The sequence below is a fragment of the Diachasmimorpha longicaudata genome, chromosome 19, assembly GCF_034640455.1.
Source record: "Diachasmimorpha longicaudata isolate KC_UGA_2023 chromosome 19, iyDiaLong2, whole genome shotgun sequence".
NCBI classification, from domain to species: Eukaryota; Metazoa; Arthropoda; class Insecta; order Hymenoptera; family Braconidae; genus Diachasmimorpha; species Diachasmimorpha longicaudata.
Genome location: NC_087243.1, coordinates 3,451,410 through 3,476,523, shown reverse-complemented (window position 1 = coordinate 3,476,523; position 25,114 = coordinate 3,451,410). Strand labels below are relative to the sequence as shown.

Sequence of the window (25,114 nt, the reverse complement as noted above, 5' to 3'; positions counted from 1 at the left end):
ACCCAGGAGTAGCCACTTGTATTGCATTATTAATTATTTATTAAAAAATAAATAAAAAACTAAGAAAACATTTAAATTCACTACAAAACTGATAAGTTAAGTAATCTGCCAACTCCCTCTATAGGCTCATTTAGCAACTACCCCGACGTTCTCCTCTAGCGGCCATTTGGGAATGGACCTTGAGGACACCTCGTTGTTCTGCACCAATAGCATCCCCACATGGGCTTGGCTCCACCAGAAAGCCCCTTCTAGGGACCGTGAAAACTCCTCATCCGGTTTTGAGAAACGATTTCTTCGTTGTTACATTCCCTCATCACACGTCAGTCCTGTCCACTGGAGTATGTGAGGTGCCACTGGAGGTGTCCAATCCCGTGATATTATCCTGGACATCGAATTGGTGAGGAATTTTCAGGAATCAACGAACGATGAGACACTCGTTGACACCAGCAATGCCCGGCCCTCGGAATTTCTCGCGGTAACGAATCAAGGACACACGACTTTACAACAAATTTATTAATAATAGACCAACATTTTAACTCATCATCGAGGAGGAATTACTCCAAATATGGCAACAAGTGAGGAAGGTGTCACCGACCTGAGGGCTGAGATTGAGAGGCTTGGGAGAGAGTTGGATTTAGCGTCCACTGAGAAGATTCAATCTGCACAATATGGGCTTGCTCTTCTCGAGGAGAAATCCTCCCTGGAGCAGAGGTGCAACGAGCTCGAGGCACTCTACGAGAATACCAGGCACGAGCTCGACATAACGCAAGAGGTTAGTTGAATTTTTTACAGCCCTATTTTACGAGGGATTCACATCCTCTTGGGATGGCTTTGAGTAAATAAACAAGAGTATTTTTGGAGCAATTCCTGATGGGGAGATTTTTGCTGAAGGATTGGGCTCATTCAACGCTTTTGGTGGCTGGCTACCATGTCTCAGGGGAATGTATGAGGATTAAATTAATTGGGGATTTGATTGAGGCTTTAATTGAGGTGATTTGGATTTCAGGCACTGGCAAAGTTTCAAACAACAACGAAATTGACGACTAAAAGTGGCATTGAACAGGAGGAGAGCCTCCTCTGCGAGAGTGCTGCTAGGGAAACCTCACTGCAGACACAAATTATCGAGCTCGAGACCGAGATTAAACAGGTGAGTAAATAAGGAGTTATTTGAGAGAGAGAGAGATAAGCAGTTCATACATGAGCCTTAGGTGAAATTAATTTGAATTGAATCTTTCCATTGATAAATATCCCTCTATAGCTACGTCACGAGCTCGACCGAGTACAAGCAGAGCGAGACCATGCCCTCCAGGAGCGCGAGGACGTCGGCAAAGATCATCAGCAAGCAGAATCCGAGCGAAAGAATCTTCGCTCGGAGCTGCGCGAGTGTCGTTTCCGGGAGACACGTCTCCTCCAGGACTACTCCGAGTTGGAGGATGAGAACATATCCCTCCAGAAACAAGTGTCAACCCTACGCTCTAGTCAAGTGGAGTTTGAGAGTGCCAAGCACGAAATAAGAAGATTAAGTGAGGAGGTGGAGACATTGAACAGTCAGGTCGAGGAGCTATCGAACCTCAAGACAATAGCTGAAAAGCAGATGGAAGAGGCACTGGAGTCCCTCCAGGCGGAGCGCGAGGCCAAGTACGCACTGAAGAAGGAACTCGATCAGAGGATGAACAGCGAATCGATTTACAATCTTAGCAATCTAGCTCTCTCAATCAGAGGCATCACCGAGGACCAGACGATATGCAGCGATGGTGAGGACGACTCACCAGCCCTGAGGCGCATTGAGGCAGATCTAAAGACACAGGAGCCGGGAACATCTGCTGCTGGAAAGCAAGTCGACCTGTTCTCCGAAATTCATTTGAATGAACTTAAAAAGCTGGAGAAACAGCTGGAGCTTGCTGAGTCAGAGAAGGCCCTATTGACGCAAAATTTGCGAGACAGTCAGCACGCGGTGGAGAAGAGCCAAGGGGAGCTCCAGGCATTTGTCACTAGAATTATACAGTTGTCAGCTCATGTCCAGTCACTTCAGCACTTGCATTCCAAGCTGCCGGAGAAGCAGACTGAAGAGACTGCCATGGATAAATTAACTCAGGTGATTTATAATCCCCTAGTCTTTCTTTCAGCAAATTTAACCCTAAACATTTGTTGAGTTATGTGGTTTTGTGGATAGGCTGTCATGCAGTACCACCAGTGGAGCACAATGTCAGCCCGAGAGGTGGAGCAGCTCCAGAAAGACCTCTCTGAGCTCGAGGCAGGTCTGACGATTTCCGATACAACTCAAAGGCTCCGAACAGAGCTGACAAATCTTCGAAACAAGGTAACATTGTCCAGGAAACTCTCACTCATTAGTAAAATTATCATTAATTTAATGTGAATAAACAAGAAGGTACTCCTGTGTCGGTGATAACACGGGTGAATGAGGAAAATATGATAAATTATTGATTTAACAAGACTCCCGTGGTGTTGGTTGAAATGTAAAAAATCATGTTGAACAACAAATTGTCGGGTTCCAGATACCACTGTCAGAGAAGAGCCTTCAGGAAAAGGTTGGAACGTGTGGCCCTGTTTACGTATTTACCACCTACTTAATAATAACTTGACTCTATCTAATTTGACGTTTCCATTACTCTCTGGCTATCTAATAAATCCACGTTGCTTTATTTACGATGTCCTAACCAATGTACTAGGTATCGCTTCTTCATCTTAACAGATTATCGTTACAAGCCCATCATGCAAGAGTACCTAACACCCAAGGATATGAAAAATCGAATTATTCGAGAGAATTTTGCTTAATGTGGCATGATACTCTCGAAAAAGTCCAACAACAAAAAAAAATATCGTGCTTACGAGCATGTGTTACTCATCCAAAGAAACATCGAATGCGAGAAGCCACTTTCGATTGTGTCCCCAGCCCCCCATTAGCTCTATCTCACCCTCAATTTTCCCCAATTTCCAGCTGCTGGACACAGAGCATAAGAAAACCCAGCTGGAGTCGGACGTTGGTATTGTCTCGAAACTAGCTGCAGAGGCGAGTGGTTGTCTGGATACAGCTCAAAATGATCTCCAGAATATTTCCGACGAGCTTGCTCAACTGTACCACCACGTATGCGCTGTCAATGGTGAGACACCCTCCCGAGTGATTCTCGATCACGAGAAGATTGTTCCCATGAAGGAGGAGGAGTCTAATGGTAGGATCGAGTGGTTGAGGACCCTCTCGAAGACTGGATTACCTATTAAGGACCTGGAGAGCCTCAGCAAGGCAAAGGAGATTGGAAAGCACATCGAGACTGTTATGGACCAGATTAAACATCTGAGTAATGCTGTGGAGCACACGATCGATATGTCCAAGTTGAAGGGATCGCAGGGAGCTGTTTCTGATGGTAATTATACGACAATGTTAATTACGAAAGTGATATCCATTTCACTGACGATATTTCAGTAAAATCATGATACCATAAAAATTTAATTCGCTTGAATTATTTTCAGCTGGAAATGAGATTAAAGGAGAAGAGTCTGAGCTTCGAGAACAGGTGATTAAGCTGAAGGCTCAGTTATCCACCAAGATGGAGCAGATAGCCACCCTCAGAACGGTCCTCAAGTCCAACAAAAACACAGCTGAAGTCGCTCTGAATAATCTGAAGAGCAAGTACGAGACTGAGAAGAGTATTGTCAGTGAGACAATCTCAAAATTGAGGAACGAATTGAGAAGATTAAAGGAAAATGCAGCTACATTCTCCAGTAAGTGTTTCACCAAAAAAGTTATCCTAAATGAGGGCAAGATGGACTATATAAAAAAACTATCCTGACATTTTGTCAAAGAGGAAATGTTTTAAAATAGTCCATTGCCCTGAAAAATTTATGATTCCACTGTATAAGACTTTAAAATCTCTTAGTAATTCTAATGTCTTTTTACCTGTCCTTCCTCCCCTATGTTGCGACTAATGAAAAAATATTCATTGAAAAATCATTGCACCCGCAAGTATTCATGTACATTTTCCTATTAATATCAAGCTCCACGATGATTGATTTGGCTATTGCATTAGGTGTATGTAATCGCGAATACCTACTTAAAAGCTGACGAATCATTCAATAATAATTAATTAAATGGTGTATTAATTCCATTGCCTTCCCTCCAATAATAGGCCAAACAGAATTCTTGTTGAGTAAATACTTTTTTATGATGATCATTGCTTTCATGCCCCTCTTTCCCCGAACGAGTCATTGTCTCATCGATTATTTTCATGCACCGCACGTACTCGGTATATCCCAGTGTTACCCATCCACTTGGTAACGGTTTACAACTCCCAATAGTACACAAAATTCACTCTCGACCCACCACTGGTGTTAACATCCACATAACTGTGAATTACCAACAGGTCTACGTGCGATGTTTGCCGCACGTTGCGAGGAGTACGTTACTCAAGTAGAAGAGCTTCAGCGTCAGTTGGCTGTTGCTGAAGAGGACAGGAAGACCCTGAATCACCTGTTACGACTGGCAGTTCAGCAAAAATTGGGCCTCACAATGAAACTGGAGGAGTTGGAAGTAGATCGGGAATTGAGAAATTCCCGTAGACACGGGACCGGGGGCAATGGACGCGGTGGGAGGACTCGAATGCAACAGCAGTCAAACCGTCCGCACATGAGTAGAGACACATCTCATTTCTTCTAGAAAATATTCAAGATGTGGAGCAAAGTATTCTGAGTGAATGAACTCAGAGGAGGGAAAAAAGAACGCAACCGAGATAGCAATTGGTGACAATTGATAATGACCTCGATAATCCCTTGAATTGCCTCTTGGAATTGACACATTTGGTATCGATCGATACTTGACTGTGCCAGAAATATTTTTACAAAAATATGACAGGATTCACTGGGCAATTTTGTTTCGAGGTTTAAATAATTGTATACGCGATCACTCGAGAGCTCCATATCGTCGAACAGGCATTATATATTGTTTCCATCGTTACCAGTATCATCTGTTCTAGTTGTTTAGAACGATTTCGTAAGGCGAAATGTTTTTTTTCATTTTGTCTTGTTAAATAGGACGAAATGGGTGGGGGTAGGGGGAGATATTTGTGTTTAATCACTGGTAGTGACAATACTATTGTTGTAACGAAGAGATGAGAATTAAAATTCGTAGATAATTCATAATCAATTTTAGAAGTAGGAATGGCGGATTTTTTTCCACAGAACGAAGGGGGGAATTTAGATACTTAGTGACTTTTTTATTCGTCATGCACTGGTTATAGGCTTGAACCCTTTTATCCATTCTGACGCTGGTAAATAACTTTGGTAAAAGAGAATAATAATTCATGAATTCCGTCTAACTCGTTAATTTGGCAGCTAGTTGCAATCTATGATAAAAATGGTATTATTGATTTTTTCTAGATATATTTTATCGTTATTAATATATTCGTAGTATTATTTTATCATTTAACTGACTTAATAGATTGGGTATTTTATCTATACTAGATAGACTCCGCTATTATGATTATTAAAGGTGGTCGTATGAATTTCTGATGGGAAATAAAAATGGTGAGGAACTATTGTCGAAATAAATTCCCTTTCAAGAAGCTCAATTGCATACTGCATGACTCGTTATCATGATAGGCGAAATTAACATTAATAAAGCGAATGTTATCACTCTCACAACGTCCATTTTCCATTGCCCGATGAGGCAGTGTGGAGCAAAGCTCGGGAATTAATTAAAAAATCGTTATTAAAGTCCTATTAAATTTTATCTACAAAAAATAATAAAAACACCATCACTGAGTATTATCGTATGTAATGTTTGTGTGCTCACATCGTAATTGTAAATCTCGCTTCTGTTCAACTGTCGATTTATTGTTATAATATGGATTAACAATTGTGATTGATTTAAATGATGAGTAAACTTTTATGAAATTCATTCTGATCAACTCTTTTGATAGATCAGATAATTCTAAATTATATTTATAATGTGTACTGTTATCGTAAAACGACCGTGTCGACAAAACGCTGCTTAATAAGCATATTTAAAATTATATGTAGATCCGTCAGTCTTGTCACTTGTATTTCGTCGTTTGTGAATATGTCCGTTATGTTGATTCGTTGATTTAACGCCGTCCCTTTGTCAGCGTTTTGACATGGTCGAAAAGTTTATGCTTTATGTCCAAACAACCGAGCCAGCCTCAGACCACCGTCCCTATTCCCAATCCTTCCGCCACGTCGTTACGAGGTTTATGAGAGAATGTGAGTGAAATGCCAAATTTCAAAACGAAATAATGGAAACGTTTTCCTTTAATATATTTTCATTTAGTGAAGATGAGCAATTATTTACAATTTTATTACTCAATTCCCTTCATCACCCTTCAACAGAGCCAATCTTCGCAAATAAATTCACCGGCTTTTATTCATTCTACACATCGGCCAGCCCGTCCGCTATCGCTAAATACTAAACATCCAGTTCGCATTGAAAACGCGAAAAATCTGTCCACAAGGCTATGGTTCCTATGTCTCATTGAAAGAAAAAATGTCGTGAGAATGAATAAAATGCCCAAAGCTCCTTGGCACTTGTTGAACTATAAAATACAGACACCACAGACGTCACAGCGCACATCTCATACGTGAATATAATCACCGAATTTATTCACCACTTTGCCTTTGCACTCCTCAAACTTATAAATTTTCTATGGCATTTTTTAATCTTTAAAATGTCAATGTGAAAGATTAAGATAATGAATATATTTTGAATGTTGAAATGTTGGGTTTTGCTGCCAATAAACTGTCAATTGCGTCCCTGAAGATTAATAAATCCTCGTAGCGGCGTGTTGTGTTAATTTAGAAAATTTATAATGAAGATAGAAAACGACGTTAGGAATTATTGATGACTAAGGGCAAACGAATGGTCTAGTGACTATTAAAAAAATTATATGTATAAACAAATTATGGATATGTATATTAGGTTTGTAACTATCACTGGTGATTGCAAGTGAATTAATTACTCGAATTGGACTAATGAAAATTGTTCTTGGAGACGTTATTTATAACGTGACAATGAGTCAGGGGATGAACCCCAGCTGCACTTGGGGATCCATGAATTTAATATTTTCATTCGTCGTGAAATGTGGAGTACATTCTTGAAAATTCTACACGTGTGCAGATGTTTTATCGGCCATTAATTATTCGCGATTGGCATTTCCATTCGATGGAATGGCGATATCATCATCCAATGTATCAACTATTTTTTTTTTTTTCAATGAGAATGAATGGATCTTGAGAAATTGTATATAGTGTAAATGCACATATTTTTTGTTGTCCGGAGTTATCATTGTTGATTAACTTGGGATATTTTCATGAGCGTCCAATCCTGAGTGTATTCTTGTGGGAGGATGGATGAAAAACTATATTATATGAATATGTAATATTTCGCCCATTAATAGAAATTCTTTTTGTAACATAAATTAATGAATTGACGAATATAACCATTTGTAACAGCATTACGTTCTCTTTTTATTCATACGCCTTTGAAATACTAAGGTCATATCTTCCCAATTTATTCACATGTATCCCCAGTTAAACTGCCACGAATATTCCGATATATCGATCACCCGATAATACCACAAAGCCGCCCCGCCGCCTTTCTCTCCCTCTCACTCTCAATTCTTATAAACCTGAATTCATTCCACGCTCCAATGCCCACGACTTGTACTCTCGAGTCAACCGACATTTTCAAATACCTGGCATTGACGTTAATAACTAGCCCACGTGTCAGCCACTCAAGCTCAACAATAAAATAATACCGAACAATTGATTGACTGGCCGAGGGTCAATGAATCGTTTCGGTACTGAAAGCTGAGTGAGTTTAGAGGTGGGACAGTTTATTAACACTCACTGTACATTTCAATTAACGTGGGTGTTGATGCATGCGAGGGTAAATGGAACTCACGTGTTGGCTCTCAAACTCTTGCATTTGATTTTTATTGAATATAAAAGAAAAAATATTGGAAAAACCCATTTGGTACTTTAATAATCTGATGCACGATATGTGATTGGAGGATAGTTGACTGATTGGTGAATTATTAATCGCGTTGGGGAGGGTCTCACCCCATTTCTTTATTCAGAACACACACTTGGGGCCATTGAGATTAATCGAATGGTGGTCCACGGGCATTGACATGCCGTTTGTTTGACAATGGCAAGCCAAGTTTTACGAGAGTTTGAGCTCCGGAATAGTGAGACAGGTAATATAAGCGGCCACGTACATTGTCTCAACAATCTGCTTATCTTACTGCACGTAAACTGTGATGAATTTAGAGGGGTATAACGACACTGCCAGGGACTAGATCATTGAGGTGGAGGGAGGAACCACCAGTGAGATAATCCTGGGGGATTCTCCTCGAGAGGATTAACGGCGGATGCTTTTGGTGATTCCCTTTGGTATTTCCGCTGCAAGACAAACCCAACTGATCAATGTCACTCTGTGATGTGGTGGGCAACGTTGGTAACGTTGGTTACGATAATGGTACCGTCAATTGTGCTGAGGACTTTATGTGCGACATTGGGGATTGTTTAGTTTTGTTAAAGCCGTTCCAGAGGAAGAGAGTATTTCATGAGAATGTTTGACGAGGTAATAGATATCTCGGAAATTCATTTGCTCTACAAATTCATGTATACGTTGGTCAAAAGCTAAACAAAGATTTTTTTTTAATGTTTAAAGTGGTGAAATCTGTACGTTACACTTAATAAATATAGATAAATGTAATCAAGGAAAGCATTAAAATTGAATTGTTATCCTTCCGCACCACTTGGCTGCTGAATTGGTAATACAATTAAGGGTTGACCATTAAAAGTGTGGTAAACTCGGGGATTGAAGGGGATTAAGTGTGTTATTCGTGAGTTTATAATTTACTGGGTTTCACGTCGGTGTTCAGCGAAGGCCAGCGAGGATTAGGAGTGCCTAAACCAGTTGTGAATAATTGAATTTCAATTCCCTTAAGTCAGTTATTCATCCCCGGGTTTTCCGGAATATCTAATCATTTCAAACATTTGAGGGCTTTAGACTGAAGATAAATATGTTTAGAAAAAACCCATTGCTGTCCTTCATTCAAGAGAATAAATTCAGGAGAATCTGATGACTCACAGCTTTATTTAATTCATCCACTGATTGAATAAACAAAAGGGTCAGGGGGTGAAAAACCCCTGGGCAATCAATTCATGAAATTTAATGAATAATCCCCTCTTTCTCTCCGAAAAAAAGTGGGAGCATTAAATTTTCACGGGTTTTCCCACTCGTGAGCATGCTCTTGGGGCCTCGAAACATCCCCCGCATCTACCAACTGACACTAAAAAACCTCAGTATAGCATCACCGTATATTCCCCACGTGTTGGAATATTGCCACAGAGCACGAAAAAAAATTTCATCCCCCAGAATGGCGGAAAGAGTGACATAAAAGTTTCATCTCCTAATATTTTTTCATCCACGTCTGTATTCGCGCTTCGATATATGACCTCGACAGTGGTAAAAAATCATCAGTACTTTTCATTCTAGTACTCGGGGGACTAGACATTCTCTCTATCTTGATTTTACGCTGTGCTCATTGAGTCTGACGTTATGCAATTGTGGATGTAATGAATCCCATCTAGCACTCGAGAGGGGGATGCGTCATTCTATGGGGGTGAGGAGAGAAGGAACGTCGACGCCCGCGATGTTTTCGGTGTAATACAAGCGCAATAATAACCGCGGAATCACTGACGCCTGGTGACTGCGAGGAATGTCCGGTCTTCCTGGCGAATTGCCAGGACTTCCCGCGAGTCAACCGACGTTTCAAACTCAGAGGAGTTTCGCACGAGAAAAATTTCATCTACACAAACTATCTTCCCCAAAAGATAATCAATAATTAATTTTTTTTACCGGATTCAATCGGTGTACTGAGATTAATTGAAGGAAAATGAATGTATAGCTTGAGTAATTAAGAGTATATGTATTAATTCAAGGAAGTATGTTGCAAGAGTGGAGAGACGAGCGCTGTCGTCTGTTGCCACTAGAACCTTACGAAATAAGTTATTGAAAAATCCCGACCTTCCAGCTGGTGATTACTAAACGCACGGGTGAATGACCGACTCGGGGGACGAGCTTGCGATATTTCACAACGGAGAAAAGAATACATATTCAAAAGAATGTGAGGATATGCCACGGAGGTGATCGCCCTAGTGTTTCGCAAAGAGTTTTCAAGGTTCTGTGTCCGACCCAGCGGAAAAGACATTTATTTTTATTTATTTCTATTTTAATGCAGGAGGCGAAGTCGAACCGGACGAATAATTTACCACAAATCATGTGCTTTATTTTTCAATAATCTTGTGGAAAAATTCAGGTGTAAAAATATCGTGAGGAGAGACGTAAAAATATTTATCAAAATCGAAAATTGTCTGCGATGTTTATTCGCATTTTTTATTAAAGCACGTGTCGAGAGCATAAACTCGTGTACCAACTGAACAACCCCACAGGATGTTTAACCGCCTCAAAAGATGTTTGAACTCAAACTCTCGGGAAATTCTCTGAACTGAATCCATTGTCCCCCCCGGAGTTCGCCCAGAATTTCTCATGTCACAGAACTATTTCTCCATTCCAAACTTCCGTCATATACCAGCCAGTGATAACAATTTTTACGATTCGATTCGATGAAATGGAAATATAAAATGAGGAAGATCCACCCTCTCTCTCTCTCCTTCTCGCGATCAGCCATCTCACTTGGACTCGATCCGCCGGGTTTTACCTATTTATAAGTTCGAGGGTCGACGCTTAACCTTGCCCGCCACAAAGAGCACCGCTGCCTTTACCCGCGCGTCACCTCCAAGTCGCGATATATAACCCCGAGGAGAATGTACACAAGTAGATTTGCTCCAATTGGGTCAGGTCCATGGCGGGCTATACCGAACAATCTCGCGAGTACATTTAGTTCGCGGAAAACCAGGGGCAGAGGAAATCCCCTGCCACGTGTCATAACTCATGTAGATCAGTTGAATATTGATATTATTTTTCTTTGGGGGAACGGAATGAGATTTTTTTGCAAGAAAAATGGAAATTGAACATTCATCATCGAGATAAATCCAACATTTTCCTTGAATTTTTAGAAGAAAATGAATTGATGAATTCTTGATTCCCTCATTCATTGACGCTATTGTCAGGCAATACGTTCTACACAACTGGGACACAGAAGGTTGTTTTTTAAAGAATAAAAAATCCCTTCTCCAAGAAAATTCCTTTGCTATTTAACAAACTGTAACAGCTCCAGTGGGAAGTACTGGTTGGCGTCAAAGGCCTCACAGGCGTTGAGGTTCCTTATAATTAACCAGTGCCTCCCCCTTCACAGCTCCCCCCCGCCCACCATCCTAATTGACTAGAATAAAAATAATTTATTTACACTCCTGACACTTGGGAAGAACAAACTGACAGAGAGAGAATAGAGTATTAGTTGGATTGGACACCAATTTTGGAATTGATACCTTGGAAACCTGAATTTTCAATCAGGAAAATTTCATCGAGTTCCCCCAGACGCCTGGAAAAACCTAAAACCCTCTCCATTCGTCAATCACATTCCCCGGACCCTCCGCCACCCCCTGATGTACCCCAGAGGCTCCAGCCCCAGAGTTTTCGTAAGAAAAAACCAGACAAAAGCTCCCGAGAGAAAGAATTCACAAAAAGCCCCCGGCGGCGTATATTGACAAAGCTCATGCCTCTTCCCCTCGTCGAGAATGAATTGAAACACCCCGAGAGTTAGGGGTTGAGGTAGAAACCCGAGTCCCTGACCTCGACGAAGCCTTGGATTGGTCAGCTGAGTGTATTCAGAGGTATTCCCCTGGTGTTGATCTGCCACGGGGATCTGCTCGAGTACGACGCTCCGGGCTCTCTGTGGAGGGGCCACGCCCTCGCTAAGAACCGTCGACGGCGCGGCCCTGCCGTGGCCCCTCTAACCCCCTGCCACCCCCTCTTGCCGCGCGTGACACGAGACATGAAGAGCTCGTGCGGCGCGTCGGCGGCTAACCCACCCACCCAGCATCCTCAGCGACTCGACGCCACCGTACGTCGACGTAGACCCGAGCCGACGGAAAAACGCCAGTCTACCACCGACCCTACATACGTTCACATCACTCGGGTGATTGATCAACCAAGTCATAATACGGAGACTGTGAACACATTTTTTTTTTTTGGTGCAAAATTTTGAGATTATTGTTTCGTGAGTGAATATATTGTGGATTAAATACTTTTTTTCCATCTGTGGGGAACCGGTTGTTTATTTTTTTTACCGTGGGGAGTATATATTGTGCCTCAATCCCTGGTTTTTTGGAATTTTTGTGGTTCGAGTTTGTGATTCCCTGACACCGGCGGGATACGCGACAACTTCCTCACTGGACGTGACACAGGGTTAGATTGTTTTCATAAAAATATATGATATTAATTTTTTTACCTAATAAAACATTAACTTGTCTTACTAATCAATTTTTCCTGGATATAGAAATTTTTCTTTTTTTTGGAGACTTTCTGATGTTGAAATGAGATGAAAAAGGCCAATTAGTTGAAAAAATTAGCAGTGAAATGGAAATATTTTTTAATCTTGCCCTATCATCGGCTGTTACTATAATAAACAAGCCCTTCACGACAGTAAATTTATCATTACGTCAGGGCTCAAGATCTCCTCGTGTTTTTGGTCGCGACACGTGTCACCGAAACTTCATATCGCACGTAACAAATCTCGTTTTCATCGAAAAAAAAACGAAAAACAAAAAAAACTTGGATATTATCTCTTTGTTTTCACAATTCCTTGTTTACCAGGTTTACTTCCACATTTCGTGACACATTGGATTAATGTAGTTCTCTCGTTTGCTATTCCGAGGGCGTCTTCCGCGTACAACTAGTGGAGTTGGAGTGAAACAGAGTTTCTGAATTATTTCCAAGTCATGTATTAAAGCAAGGGGGGAAGGGGGTGGGTTATAATGCGATTGTTATTATTATTCAGCGTTCGAATTCTCGGGGTGCAGAGTGCAGCGACCTATAGACCTGGGTATAGACGAGCTACGGGGTGAAACGAGAGAGATAACGAGTGAGGTCACATTTTCAGGGGTTCAACGTTAGTAGGTATTGGGGATGATGGGGATTATGGAGAGTTACGGGAGAGATTTAATTGTTGAGTTGAGATTTTTCAGCGAGAAGTGAATATTATCAAACCCGAGCATATTTTTGCGAATGGAGTGCACGAGCGTTCGGTATTTAGAACCGTAATATTTTTTATTTCAGAGGAAAATACCCGGAGGATAAATATCTGAGGGCATAGCATTGTTTCATTAAATAATTTCAATGAGATTTTATGATTTTTTCCCTCAGCAAAGATAGTAATAAACCAAATTTAATTTTGTAACTGCAAAGAAAAACAAACCCCCTCGGCGATTTTATGAAACTGCAATAAAATTTCGCTATTAAACTCGAAATAATGAAAACTCCTTCTGAATTTCCTCCTGAATTTCCATTTGCCTCGGAAAACTGGAGAATTTCATTATTCAAATTTTATCACATCGCAGGAAGTGATGAAAAGTTGTATTAAACTCGTGAAATTTAATCTTTTCTAAATAATTCTATGTGAAAATTGGCTGGTCCCCGAAATTATTCGACAATTGGTATCTAAAAATTCACCCTAGGATTTTTTATTGTTTTACCAAGATTCTGGCTCTCCACAGTAATTTTCATCGCATAAAATTTATTCAAATGGAATATTCAATAATTGCAAACCCCCAAGTACTTTCAAACCACTCGAGTGCCCTCGTGAGCCCGCACTCGTGCAGTAGATAAGTCCACGCGAGGTCAGACGAGTTCCAGTGCTCTGTTGAAGATGTTGGAGGCGCCCCTGGGCAGCCGATAATGGGCCCAGCCAAATACTTTTCCAATTAAATACCAATCAACGTATGAATATGTCAATGTATTAAGCAGACGAATTGCAGAAGAGCCTCAGGAATAAAAAAAATCCCAAGTTCTTCCAGCTCTTTGCGTCTTATTAATCCCATCCACCTATTGCTATCATTTTTCTGTTTATTCTGTCAAGAAATACTCCCTAGATTTTCTCTGACGTAAATCCCGGAATATTGCCAGCGGAAAGTTCGAAAAATCAGTGGAAGTTTTGATGAAAAAAATAAAAGGGGAAAGCCAAGTTCTTTGCCGACACTTCCCGGAGATTTCAGTTATTCGATTTTCCTCTTTCCTATCCTCTCGCTCATTCCTAGCGAACCATCTCCGATGAATTCTCCAAGTCGAACTGAGCGTGACTGAATGAAGACACCGATGGAAAGAATAATAATCGAGTGTCACACCTATTTATTGCAGCAGTCGATTAGTCGCTTTCATGCTGCGCAAACTGAACGGTAGAGCTATCACGACCATTTTATTTCCATCAGGGACATTTAATTTGAGGATTATTGTTGTTGTTATTGAAGATGATATCCGGGATGAATTTAGATGCATCGTTTTTTTTTTCCGTCTCCCACAAATTACCCTGAGCGGATTTTCGTGCGGTCGATAATGGCGTTGGTGCTATTAATACGTATAACCAGGCAAAAGTGGACAGAATCAGAGGGACGGAGGTATTGAAAATGAACCCGTCCTCTAATAGGATATCAGGACGCTTTTCTTTTCAATGATTTCTTCGGGCTTTTCAAAAAATTGTACAAAGAAATGATTAAATGGTGTTAATGAGTGGGCTCTCAACTCTTCTTCAGGTCAAACTTATCCGTCATCTCTGTTAACTGCCACCGCCCGGTAAAATATAAAATTGTCGGGTGGAAAAATGAATGAGTGCGTGTAATTCTACGTGGGACCATTTGCAAGTTCAATACTCCGGAAATGTTAATGTATAAAAAATAATAATTCATGCAAGAGTTCAGCTGTCCTCATAATTTCGTGTGGGTGTGAACCGATGGAATTCCCTCGGGGGAAAAAAAGTTATCCCTCACCCACTCATTCATCAATTCGCCCTTCGAGCCTAGAAATTCGTGATGTCGGAGGAGTTTTTCTCCTATCACGTTTCATCCCGAAGTAAACAGGATCAAATTCCGAGCTGAGGCATCGACTTCCTTCCTTTTTCCCCAGTCTTTTTGCCACCTGATGGCACATCATGTCGGAAACTGAATATCCTCCAAGTGCCCAGGCACTCCAGTATCTCTTTGTTTCCTATTTCCACTGATGATTCCCTTTTACTTTGGAATGAAAGCTTTGTAATCTTTGATTCTCCCTATCACCTAATTCCACCTATCGAATCGTAACTAGGAGGAGTTTGATAATAATTGGGGGTTTTTTCCTAGGGTATTGCGAGCTCAGCCGAAAGGAGAGGATCTCGACCTCACCGGGGATAAGCCCACGTTGGTGAGTGCCAGAGGGATTTCCACGTAACGCGACAGCTCAACTTTGTGACCAGTCAATGCATCAGGGCAATTCCTCTCGAGCTTAAAAAAAAACTCATTAAAACTCGTTTTTTCATTGGACGCGATTTATTTCCTCGGGTGAAAATAAAATAGTGGAATGGTTCATCTAGGCATGCCGAGGGCCGAGTCAATGACCCCTGGAGTATCTCAAAACGCCCCTCGACCCGAAAACCTTGGCACTTATAGTCTCCTCTCAATTTTCCAATTTGTTCTTTATCCTCTTGACAACTCCATTGTTACATTGTTGGAAATAATTGTGAGGGACGTGACACGTAAGTGGGTTTAGGGGAGAAAATAATGATATGTGAGAAACCACGGAAAAATTGATGATATTTAATATTGTTTAGCAAGAGGGAGACATTAATTATTGCGTCCATTTGATGTCTTCATCAATAGCCGTACGTTCAAAATTCCTGTACAATTTTTTTCTTCTACTATAACCCTTTTTTATTCGCATTTCGCGCCCCCCAAAAAAATGGCCAAAAATTTCCGATAATTGCTCGTCACTTCAAGCTCTCGGGAAAAAAAAAACTCCGCATTGATTACCCGAAAAAACTCTTCACTTGAGTGTCACGAACCTCGAGTTCAGGATATAATACTCAGCGACTCGAGGGCCTTTTCCCAGGGCATGAAGTATTTCAATGGAGTTGATCAATTTGGCAAGACGCGAGTGAAAAATCGATGCGCCTTGGGAGATAATCAGAAGGCGATCGGATACCAGTTGATTAAATTCAGTACCTTCAAGACTTTAATTCGCCCCTTCTTTTCTATTCTTTTGTAATTAAATGAGAGAAAAGTGAGCCAATAGTCCGGCTTCTTATTTCCACGAGGGGATGTCACGTTGAGGGAAAAATTGTTTCTGAATTAAAACGGATTAATCTCGTTTGTGAAGATGAATTGATATTTTATATTCCTTAAAAATTACCGCTTCATCAAAGACTGTAAGAAATACTCGAAAGTCCAGATACCAGATACGTCTATTTAAATTGGAATCCACTGATTATTAATTAAATGAAGTTCATCCAATTGAGTTACTTATAGCCACGCGACTTCAGCCCGAGAAAAGATGGTTAAAACCCCACTGAGCGAGATTAGCTCTTCGAGGATAATTAAGACGTTGTGAGGAATGATGAGATAAGATGATGGAATAATTGGAGATCTAGGGTAAAAAATTCTGGAAAATCTACAATGGAAATATTCACTGGATCACTATCATGTGAGAGAACAACAGTTGAATGCCATTGTATTGGTGGTGTTGGCCAAGTTTTCTGACGATTGAGGGCTTCTCACTGGTGTACAACACTTTTGTGAGACCAGAGAATTCAGTCGTCGGGACGTCTCCCAATGGCTCTTGCCAGCTGGCTACGTCGACGGTCTCAGAGCACTATACATTGTATACCCGGTTGCATTGTCGCCAAATGGTGAAAACTGTTCGAGAGATACTCGGCCAATTTCTAAGAGCATCAATTCTATTTCATTCATTTATTTGTACGTTTCCGTTATTTGTTGTATTGGATAAATGCAGAGGGATGTCATATTTACAAGTGAATATTAATCAACCGAAAGACTGGCTTAAATTAATCCGATAAATATACCCTTTTACAACTATACTACTTTATCCAATGGATTGAGAATTTTCGCGGCCCTATTGAAAAATACGAGAATCCTCTTTGCACAATTCTCCTTGTTCTTTACAGAAAACATGTCTTCATTACGCACACAGTCGAGCGGTGGTGCTGTTGTGGGTTTCAGTAGTGTGGGTTCTGATCGTACAGCCCCATCTACAGCAGGTGGTTCTCACTCTCACTCACACTCTCACAGAAAGCATCACCATCATCACAGAAGCAGAAGTGCCCCACGGACACCTGAAAAACCACCGAGAAAGCGTCATCTAACAACTGGCCAGAGCCTGGCGTCAATACCCAGTCAGATAAAGCTATCGATGCTCAACAGTGGCCTCATCTCCTTCGGTGAGTTTATCTTTTGCTATGTCTGCTGAATAAATATCCAAGAGAAATGCCGAAATCGAGGAGTGAGGAGGATAATTTTCGATGCTATGGCGGGATTTTGGGGGATTTATTGAATGTCTCCGAGTGGGCGGTTACGGGAGGTGGTAGGGAATAATAGATGTGGAGAAAGCGATAAGCCCATCTTGGCTATCTGCCATCGCTATATCGCCGATAGTGTCAAGTGAATTCACTCTAATATTCTTCTCTTTGCAAATATATGCTAGTAATTTAATTCAGAATAATTCATTCGTTTTGAAAAAACACTTCTTAATTAATTTTTATCCCGCGTCGGTTTTTTGCGCCGAAAGTTTTAGCTGCACCCGGGGAGCGATGATTTGAATGGTAAATTTTGGCACGGCATTAGCAAGTCAATACATGGGCATGAGTAATTCCGTCAGGGCTTTTCTCCCATCCATCGTCTCCTCCAATATCGTACTGAATGTCACCCGAAATTTATCCCCAATTTACCGTCAAGTGTCTATCAAAGAAACTACAAATCGTGAGAATGTCCTCAATATCTCGAGTTTATTTTCATTTGCCACAATGTTTGCATTTCTTCCTCATCCTGACGAGCGACGAAAATTGATTTTACGGCTGTGTTTGGATTACTTCCCTCCGAGCCATTCGTTAATCCCACCAACGTGAATTACATCGAGAGTTACGAGTGAATCGTGATGATAAAAAAATCGCAATTAAAGTGGAAATTCCCTCGAAACACCCGAGGCATTTGCAAAGGCTGACAGGCATCATATTGCCCCTCCCCCCCTCCCTCACCAATATAGCCAATGTACCACCCCCTCAGCCCCATTATCAGAACGATCACATGAATAAATTTGATATTCAAGCTTCAATCGGATATTTGATGCTCTTTCGTCATGTTCATTTAGTAAAATTTGACAAAAGCAGAGAATTCATTTTCATCGAGCATTTCATCTGGGTTTAATTTTATCGCTCAGGGCTTTATGGGTAATAAAAATTGGGGGGGGACGGATGAAATAATTGGGGAAGAGAGACCTGGGGGAATACTCAAAGAATCTCGATGCATCTGGTATTTATAACTTGGATGTTACTCGGCAGCAGAACAACTTCCAACTGCCGTCTGAATTAGTTAGGTTAATTTGCCTTCGTGCCACACCCCCACGTGTGTTGATCTTGACACAAATTTACCATTGCGCTGCTGACCGAGAACTAGAATCACGATTCCCTGCATATTGTTTACTACTCTGCATTCTTCAATGAATCACTATCGCGGAGTTGAATTTTGGCAATTCAATATCTTTCAGCAATAAAAATAATATTATAAAGAGCTTTGTCAAATAATACTAAATTACATTATTAATAATGTTTGACTGTGTTCATTACGTGACAAATATTTGTGTCTAGCAAATCCTCACTGCTGTGTAAAATGCATATTCACGCAGAACAAACATTATTTCCCCCTTATAATTTCCATTTCCTCGCTGTGAAAATACGAAAGCCCAGAAACGTCAAAAGCACGAGTGGTATACACGCCCGTGGTACCAAGTGAATGTAACTAAATGTGGCATTCGAGTTACCTGAGGCTGAAATGGGCCTCCCTCCGGAATAAAAGAGGAATCTGTCGTTGAAAGCCTCTAAGCAGTCGCCATTGATACCTCAAGAGCCTTTCCCGAGCAGACCCTTTTGCATATGAAATTTTTATTCAATTCAAGTGAAGCTTGCAAACCATTTGTCCCCAGACGATCCCATCCCTTTGACAGATCAACCATTGAACTTCTACAGTGACTAAACGAGACGCGTGAATGTGTAAAATTGCAGTTAATAACATTTATCAATTTACTCTCTGACTTTGAACCAAATGGAAAAAGAATTTCATCTGAATGAACTGAAAAATCTTTCAAAAATTGGCAAAATCAGTAACTCGTGTGTACGATGTCATTAAATCTTCCCGACGATACGAGAAAAAATCTCCGTTAATCATCCTCTCGTCCACTTGACACAATTTTTATATGCATTCACGATAAATGAACGACAGCTCGCGGAGAAATTTCACCGGATTACCCAGTCACCTTGTCATGCCCAGATGGAACGTCTCCATTTTTATTTCTTCTCCACCCCGAAGGACAAAGAGAGCTCATTATTTTTAAAACTCAAGTTGACTCGCAGTTATTCTACCGTTCAAGAATGTTAAATTATTCTAAAAAAAATAATCGCCCCTTCCCCGCAAAAAAAAAAAAAAGAATGAGAACGTGGAGAAACTTTGACCCCGTTACGCTCCCTTGAAATTCCGTATGGAAGGAAGAAAAGAGGAAGATGGTGGCAGCACACACGACAATTAAACTCTCCTCATGCATAATTGCGAGAGCTTTAGCTACGTCTGGTGCCCCAGAAGGACACTACATTCTCCGAGTTTATCCTCCAAAAAATCGTAAAATAAAGCCAACCGTTCGTGAAATTAATCTCTTGGTATTTTTAATTAAAAGTCAATTGTGATTTGAATCGATGAAGAAATTTTCAGGATAACAATTTCAAGACCCTGGCGTTAAGGAAAATGTTGGGGGAGAGAAAGGGGGCCAAAGTTTGTACTCCCTGTCGTGGTGCCAACTACGGTCAATTACAGAATCCTCGTTGGCTTCAGTCGGACTATGCTAATGGCCGTTTACGCGGGTGCTTTGTCAGTGTTAATGTTATATGGAGGGGAATAGACTTGGGCTCACCCAGTGACTCCAGGATGCAGTCGATTTCACAAAGATGTGGGGAAATTCAGTGACGGAAGAATGAAGTCGTTGACTTGAAATTAATTAAGGGGATAATCTTTATTTGTTTCTTCTCCTCATACCACAAAGCGTATAGCTAGCTCATTGTATTAGAAATCGTACCAAGTTGAACGTACCACGAGAGTCCTTTCCGATCGAGTAATTCCCCTTTATTTCTTAGTAAAACCATCCCCTGTTTTAACCGATATCGATCACCGTCACATATACGAGTTATACCCTTTTGCCCTCTTCTTTCCGTTTATTTTCCAAACCACACCCAATGGATATTGAGCGTCAGTCATGTACTGCGGGATGAAACCACACGAATCTCTGCTCCAAATGCCAAATCGATCGTTCAACATTCGACATTCTCCCTCAGGCTTTCTTCCTAGTACAAAATCCACTCTCCTCCATTTAATCGCACGCTCGAGAGTCTTATTGGCCAAAATCCAATCAAACGAAAGACGAGAACCAAAGTGAAAATCGTTAATCAATATCTTCTATTATTTTAAAAAGTGAAAATACTTCAACAGTGAAAAATTATCTGAATTATTTGTCTCAGAGATTCGTGTACCTCCTCCCTCTCCCCTATTTTTAAATTTATTCCAATTTTATTTTGGAAATTGAAATGCTGATTCATCTTATTGATTCACCCCCTTTAATTCACATAATCCCCCACTCACGCCCTCTCCCCCAATCACTGCCGAGTTTTAATGTCAAATAGAACAGTGGAATCGGATTACTAGGAAAGCACTATCTCCACGCGCCTGACGATAGTTTTGCGAATAGTCATTCACGTATTAGTGGGTTGCCCAGTGCGTTCGATAACCGTATTCATCCCTTAACGAAGGGTATACTTCAGGGCCCTCATGGAAGCGCTCTATTCGGCCTGCATTTGCACAGTAGCCCATCATCTCTATTATTTTCTATTATTTTGTGTGTCTTGTATTTTTTTTTTGTGCTGAGTTGTGTAAACTACCATTTTTTTCCCGCTTGTGTACCGCCCGCTGAGCTTTATATGAGTTTATGAAGGGCCGGGGGAAAAAAACGTGCGGATCACGCAAAAAATTCGTTGGGGGAATACAATGGCATAATGGGGTGATTGGAATTATGATTTTTTAACGGACTAAACTAATTTTCTCTTCGCGTCTCGATTGTTAATTTTTCATTGTTCAAAACGAAGTAAATTCGCGAAGTATATTCTCAATGTTCTCTCGATTTAATTGAATCGAGCAATCAGAAGTGGTGAATATCGCGGATATATTCACGGACCTTATCACTGCACCGAACCACTTGCTCTGTAATCTCAATCCGTCTAATCCCTTCGATGGGGAATAAAAGGGCTCGCTGTCAAAGATCTCGATGCAATCAGGCGATTTTATGATGTGCAACGAGTGAATTGATACTTGGAAATGGGGAAACGCAAAGATGCCTCGGATGAAAAGCCAGAGATATTCAATAAAATATCAATGGACGCAGAGGCTTGCATTCCAAGGCCGAAGGGCTTTCGCTTCAAAGTTTAAAGTTAGAGAGAGGCACTCACCGATCTGCAGAGCGATAGGCATTTCTCGTTCCTGCTATTCCAATATCGTAATCAGGGGCAGAGTTTGTTGATGACTGCCTTCGATTCCCTTTCACACCTCTGCCCCTGTTTCACCACTATCACTATCACTATCACTATTCACTATTCACTATTCACTATTCACTATTCACTAGTGACTATTGACTATTGACTATTGACTATTGACTATTGACCATTCACTATTCACTATCACTTCACATTTTCACTGTAATCCTCACTGTAATCCTCACTGTAATCCTCAGGTACATTGACGGAATTGAACCTGAAATGAGAGGAAAAAAGTGTTAAAACTTGAAGGTAAAATGTATCTCGATAATTAATTGAGTTTCGATGAGTTTTCATCGAATTCCGGTGGTAATTTTAATTTAATTAATTTGAAAAAAACGTGCGGAAATAAATGTAGTCTAAAATTGCAGGGGAAAAAAATAATAGCCCTGTCGAAGTTCACCGGAAATGGGGACGAGATAGTGTGTCAGTGGTACGAAGACAACCCAGCTATTTTCATTAATGTATTAGCTTTGTCTCTTGGCATTAATTACACGTGGGTTAAAGACAAGGTACCGTAGAGTGATGATGAGAAAGCGGGACTCTCGATATTGCGTCTCGGAAGCTACTCCGCGACGCCACAAGCTCTCATTCCTCCCTCTCAACCCCCCATATCCCGCGCTATACCCAACCCCTTTGGAGTTCTCCCCGGAGTTTCCCTTCATCAGATTTCTCGTCGTGAAATCATGTCTCGGGCGTTTACTCAAAACTCGCTGTTTGTTCACTTTTTAACATTATTATCGCGGGAATTATCTTCTCAACTACGTGACAAAAATTTTCAAATTATATCAGGGGGATGTGGCATTGGTTTTAATCCTCATTGAAAGAGGGAGATTGATGAAGTTGAAATATATTTATAAATCTTTGTTTCCCGTGAGATGTAATTCGATATGAATGAATAATAAAAGTGGGAAATAAAAACTTTTTTTGAATTTTATTCCGCTGAATATAAAATATATTACTCTCAAGCTTTTTTGGTCGCAATTGCGTCATTATTGGATTCCAATAATTTCAGGAATAAAATAAAATGAAATATGACCCGAATTTCGGTGAAAATTATTGAAAATAGCAATGGGAAAAACAATCCTTATTTTTATCTATTTTATCGGAGTGAGCGGACGATGATGGGCTTTGCGTGATGACCATGAAGAGTATATCGAGGAGATCGAAAAAAAAATGGTGTAGATTTATCGACTTAGGGGATAGAATAAAGAAACGAGTGAAAGGTACACGAGGAATGGGGTTGAAGAAAGAAGAAAATACGAAGAAAAGGGCAGCCATTGTCGAAAGCTTGCAATGAGTCTCAAATGCCCAGAGAGAGAGAGAGAGAGAAAGGCACGAGCTTTTCAAGCGCCTATATACATCAGCAGAAAGTTCTTCCCTGTAAATTGAACGGCGGATGTTCAAGAGAATACCTAGGGGTGCAATTCGTACTCCACTTTCATTTGTCGATCGGTTGTTGCCCCCTTCTCTTTTTTTTTACAACGCGAATCCACTTTGAGAAATTTTCTCATTATTTTTTCAGGCATTTTTTTCACCAGCAGCCGTTGTTTTTTGACATCTGTTGGGGTGATTAGAGGAGTGAAACGTGGGGAGGCGAATGAAATAGGTCAGGGCTTTGTTACAATGGGATATTTGCCAGGGGGTTGAGTGGGCATCGAAGGCTTTCAGGCTTATCAATGAACTTTTCCTCCTGTCTTGTATTTCCTGAAATGGATTCGCTCGAGAGGAGGCGATTTAATGGAAATTTTTTCGATATAATCAAGCCTCAGTGGGGATTGTGGAGGAGAGACACTCGTTCACCCTTCCAATATCAAGAATATTGGGGGAAGATAAAAGGAAATGAGTCGGTTAGTTTCAGAAAATCATATTTTTCGGAATTTCGCTGAATGTCAAGGACAGCGAGAAGAGAAAATCGCTTCCCCCCAACAACAATATGTTCCACGTGAGAGGATTTCATGGGGTGGAATACTCAGAGTTATTAATTAACTTGACGAAAAGATAATAAACTTTTTGGGTAAATTTTCTCTCTGCGTGATAACCCCATTGATTTCACCACTTCATTTCCCACAAAGGAATCACACAGGAAATAGGGTCACCATGCTAATGCAGCGAGTTCAGAGATTCTCCAGAGCGCGACCTCTGGATGACATACCGAACTATCATTGGAACCCTCCGCTCCATATCCTAGGACGTTAAGTACCAAATGTTGCATTCTGGAATGCAGCCACGCGTATATCTACCAGTTGTGTGCGTTGCTGACTCCTCTTGAATGCACTTGCAAGATGCACAGACCACCGACGCCGTCTGCAACTATAATGCAACCCTCACCCCGTCCCTCCTTCCCCAGCCATACGACGTCTCAAACAGATGAGAATCCTCTCTGATAACACTGTGCACACATCGCGTGTTTGTATTGGGACATTTAGGGGAATTTTATTCCTAGTGAAATGTAAACGTTATGTTTTGTCGATAGGGATATCTGATATTGCTTTTTTTATTTATAGTGCGTTTTAGTTCAATCAACAAACAATTGTTCATATATTTGGGAGATATAAATTGTAGTAAATCGATTTCTTCGTGAAGGGAGGGATTTTATCGGAGTATTTCAACAGGGAGAGAAATTTTTTTAGCCATTTCTATTGCTGGCACTACTCAACCATCCATAAAAGACATATTCCAACAAAAATATGGTAAATTAACTCCTCCCCTATATTAACATTAGTTAACACGTTCCTCACAATCTCACCACTAGAGCCATCTTTCCCGATTTACCTCACTCCAATAATCATCTCATAGGTGCACGTGTCAGTACCACGTGCCCGCTTGACCCTGACAAAGACCCCTCTCACCCTTAATTTCTTATCTCACGTTTCTCCAGTTCCCATTCAGAAAAGCCAAAGTGGAATTTAATTATCAGAGCGAGTGTCCCCTTTGTACTTGTCATCATTTCTATGAGATTTTGAGAAAAGTCAGTGTATGTCAAGACCACTCCACAACACGCCCCAGTCACTTTTCAAGAGCAATTTCATATTTATACACCGGGAGGAAAAATGACATTTGTCGAGAGAATTTCATTTGACCCAAGTGAATAATACAACTCAATAAAAATATCACTTTCTATGAGTATACATATATTTCTCTGTTTCCCGGATTCATTTCCAACTACTCTAGAATCTCTCAAAGTTCAATTTGTCGGTTAATTTCCCCTCATCAAGACTTATTCATCTTGGAAGACAACAAAAGCCCATTGTTTACCGTTTCCAACCTCTCTCCGCCCTTCATCCTCACCCCGA

The 25,114-nt window shown here is 40.8% G+C and overlaps 3 protein-coding genes across 6 annotated transcripts in view; 2 read left to right on the top strand and 1 right to left on the bottom strand.

Moving 5' to 3' along the window:
- Alkb (AlkB) overlaps positions 1 to 25,114 on the bottom strand; it is a 102,896-nt gene that overhangs the window by 10,532 nt on the left and 67,250 nt on the right. Inside the window, exon 4 of the mRNA XM_064137917.1 lies at positions 21,735 to 22,035. The gene's annotated coding sequence lies outside the window, so the exon portion shown is untranslated. The remainder of the gene's footprint in view (positions 1 to 21,734; positions 22,036 to 25,114) is intronic.
- Positions 195 to 7,481, top strand: LOC135171388 (protein bicaudal D). Of its 3 annotated transcripts, none has more exons than XM_064137880.1 (8): positions 195 to 772; positions 1,007 to 1,147; positions 1,259 to 2,095; positions 2,174 to 2,320; positions 2,517 to 2,549; positions 2,960 to 3,383; positions 3,490 to 3,741; positions 3,984 to 4,338. In XM_064137880.1, the coding sequence occupies exons 1-8, from the start codon at positions 566 to 568 to the stop codon at positions 4,079 to 4,081; spliced, it is 2,139 nt and encodes a 712-aa protein (XP_063993950.1). In that variant the 5' UTR covers positions 195 to 565; the 3' UTR covers positions 4,082 to 4,338. The 3 variants fall into 3 exon arrangements, with proteins under 3 accessions (XP_063993950.1, XP_063993948.1, XP_063993949.1); XM_064137878.1 differs by lacking the exon at positions 3,984 to 4,338 and adding an exon at positions 4,380 to 7,481 and having other exon boundaries at positions 201 to 772; XM_064137879.1 differs by lacking the exons at positions 2,517 to 2,549; positions 3,984 to 4,338 and adding an exon at positions 4,380 to 7,481 and having other exon boundaries at positions 203 to 772.
- The window catches only part of Ptp36e (Protein tyrosine phosphatase 36E), a 32,690-nt gene continuing 19,672 nt past the window's right edge, over positions 12,097 to 25,114 (top strand). The window contains exons 1-3 of one of the 2 annotated variants that reach the window (XM_064137887.1): positions 12,097 to 12,406; positions 15,328 to 15,388; positions 17,145 to 17,417. In XM_064137887.1, the coding sequence (XP_063993957.1) occupies positions 17,150 to 17,417 (268 nt within the window). In that variant the 5' untranslated portion in view covers positions 12,097 to 12,406; positions 15,328 to 15,388; positions 17,145 to 17,149. The remainder of the gene's footprint in view (positions 12,407 to 15,327; positions 15,389 to 17,144; positions 17,418 to 25,114) is intronic. The other variant, XM_064137885.1, reaches the window with a different exon arrangement.

Excerpts from the sequence above, each read along its gene's own strand:
- LOC135171388 (XM_064137878.1), top strand. The coding sequence starts at position 566 with ATGGCAACAAGTGAGGAAGGTGTCACCGACCTGAGGGCTGAGATTGAG. Across the intron at positions 773-1,006 it reads AGCTCGACATAACGCAAGAG|GCACTGGCAAAGTTTCAAAC; the intron begins GTTAGTTGAATT and ends TTTGGATTTCAG. Across the intron at positions 2,096-2,173 it reads CCATGGATAAATTAACTCAG|GCTGTCATGCAGTACCACCA; the intron begins GTGATTTATAAT and ends TTTTGTGGATAG.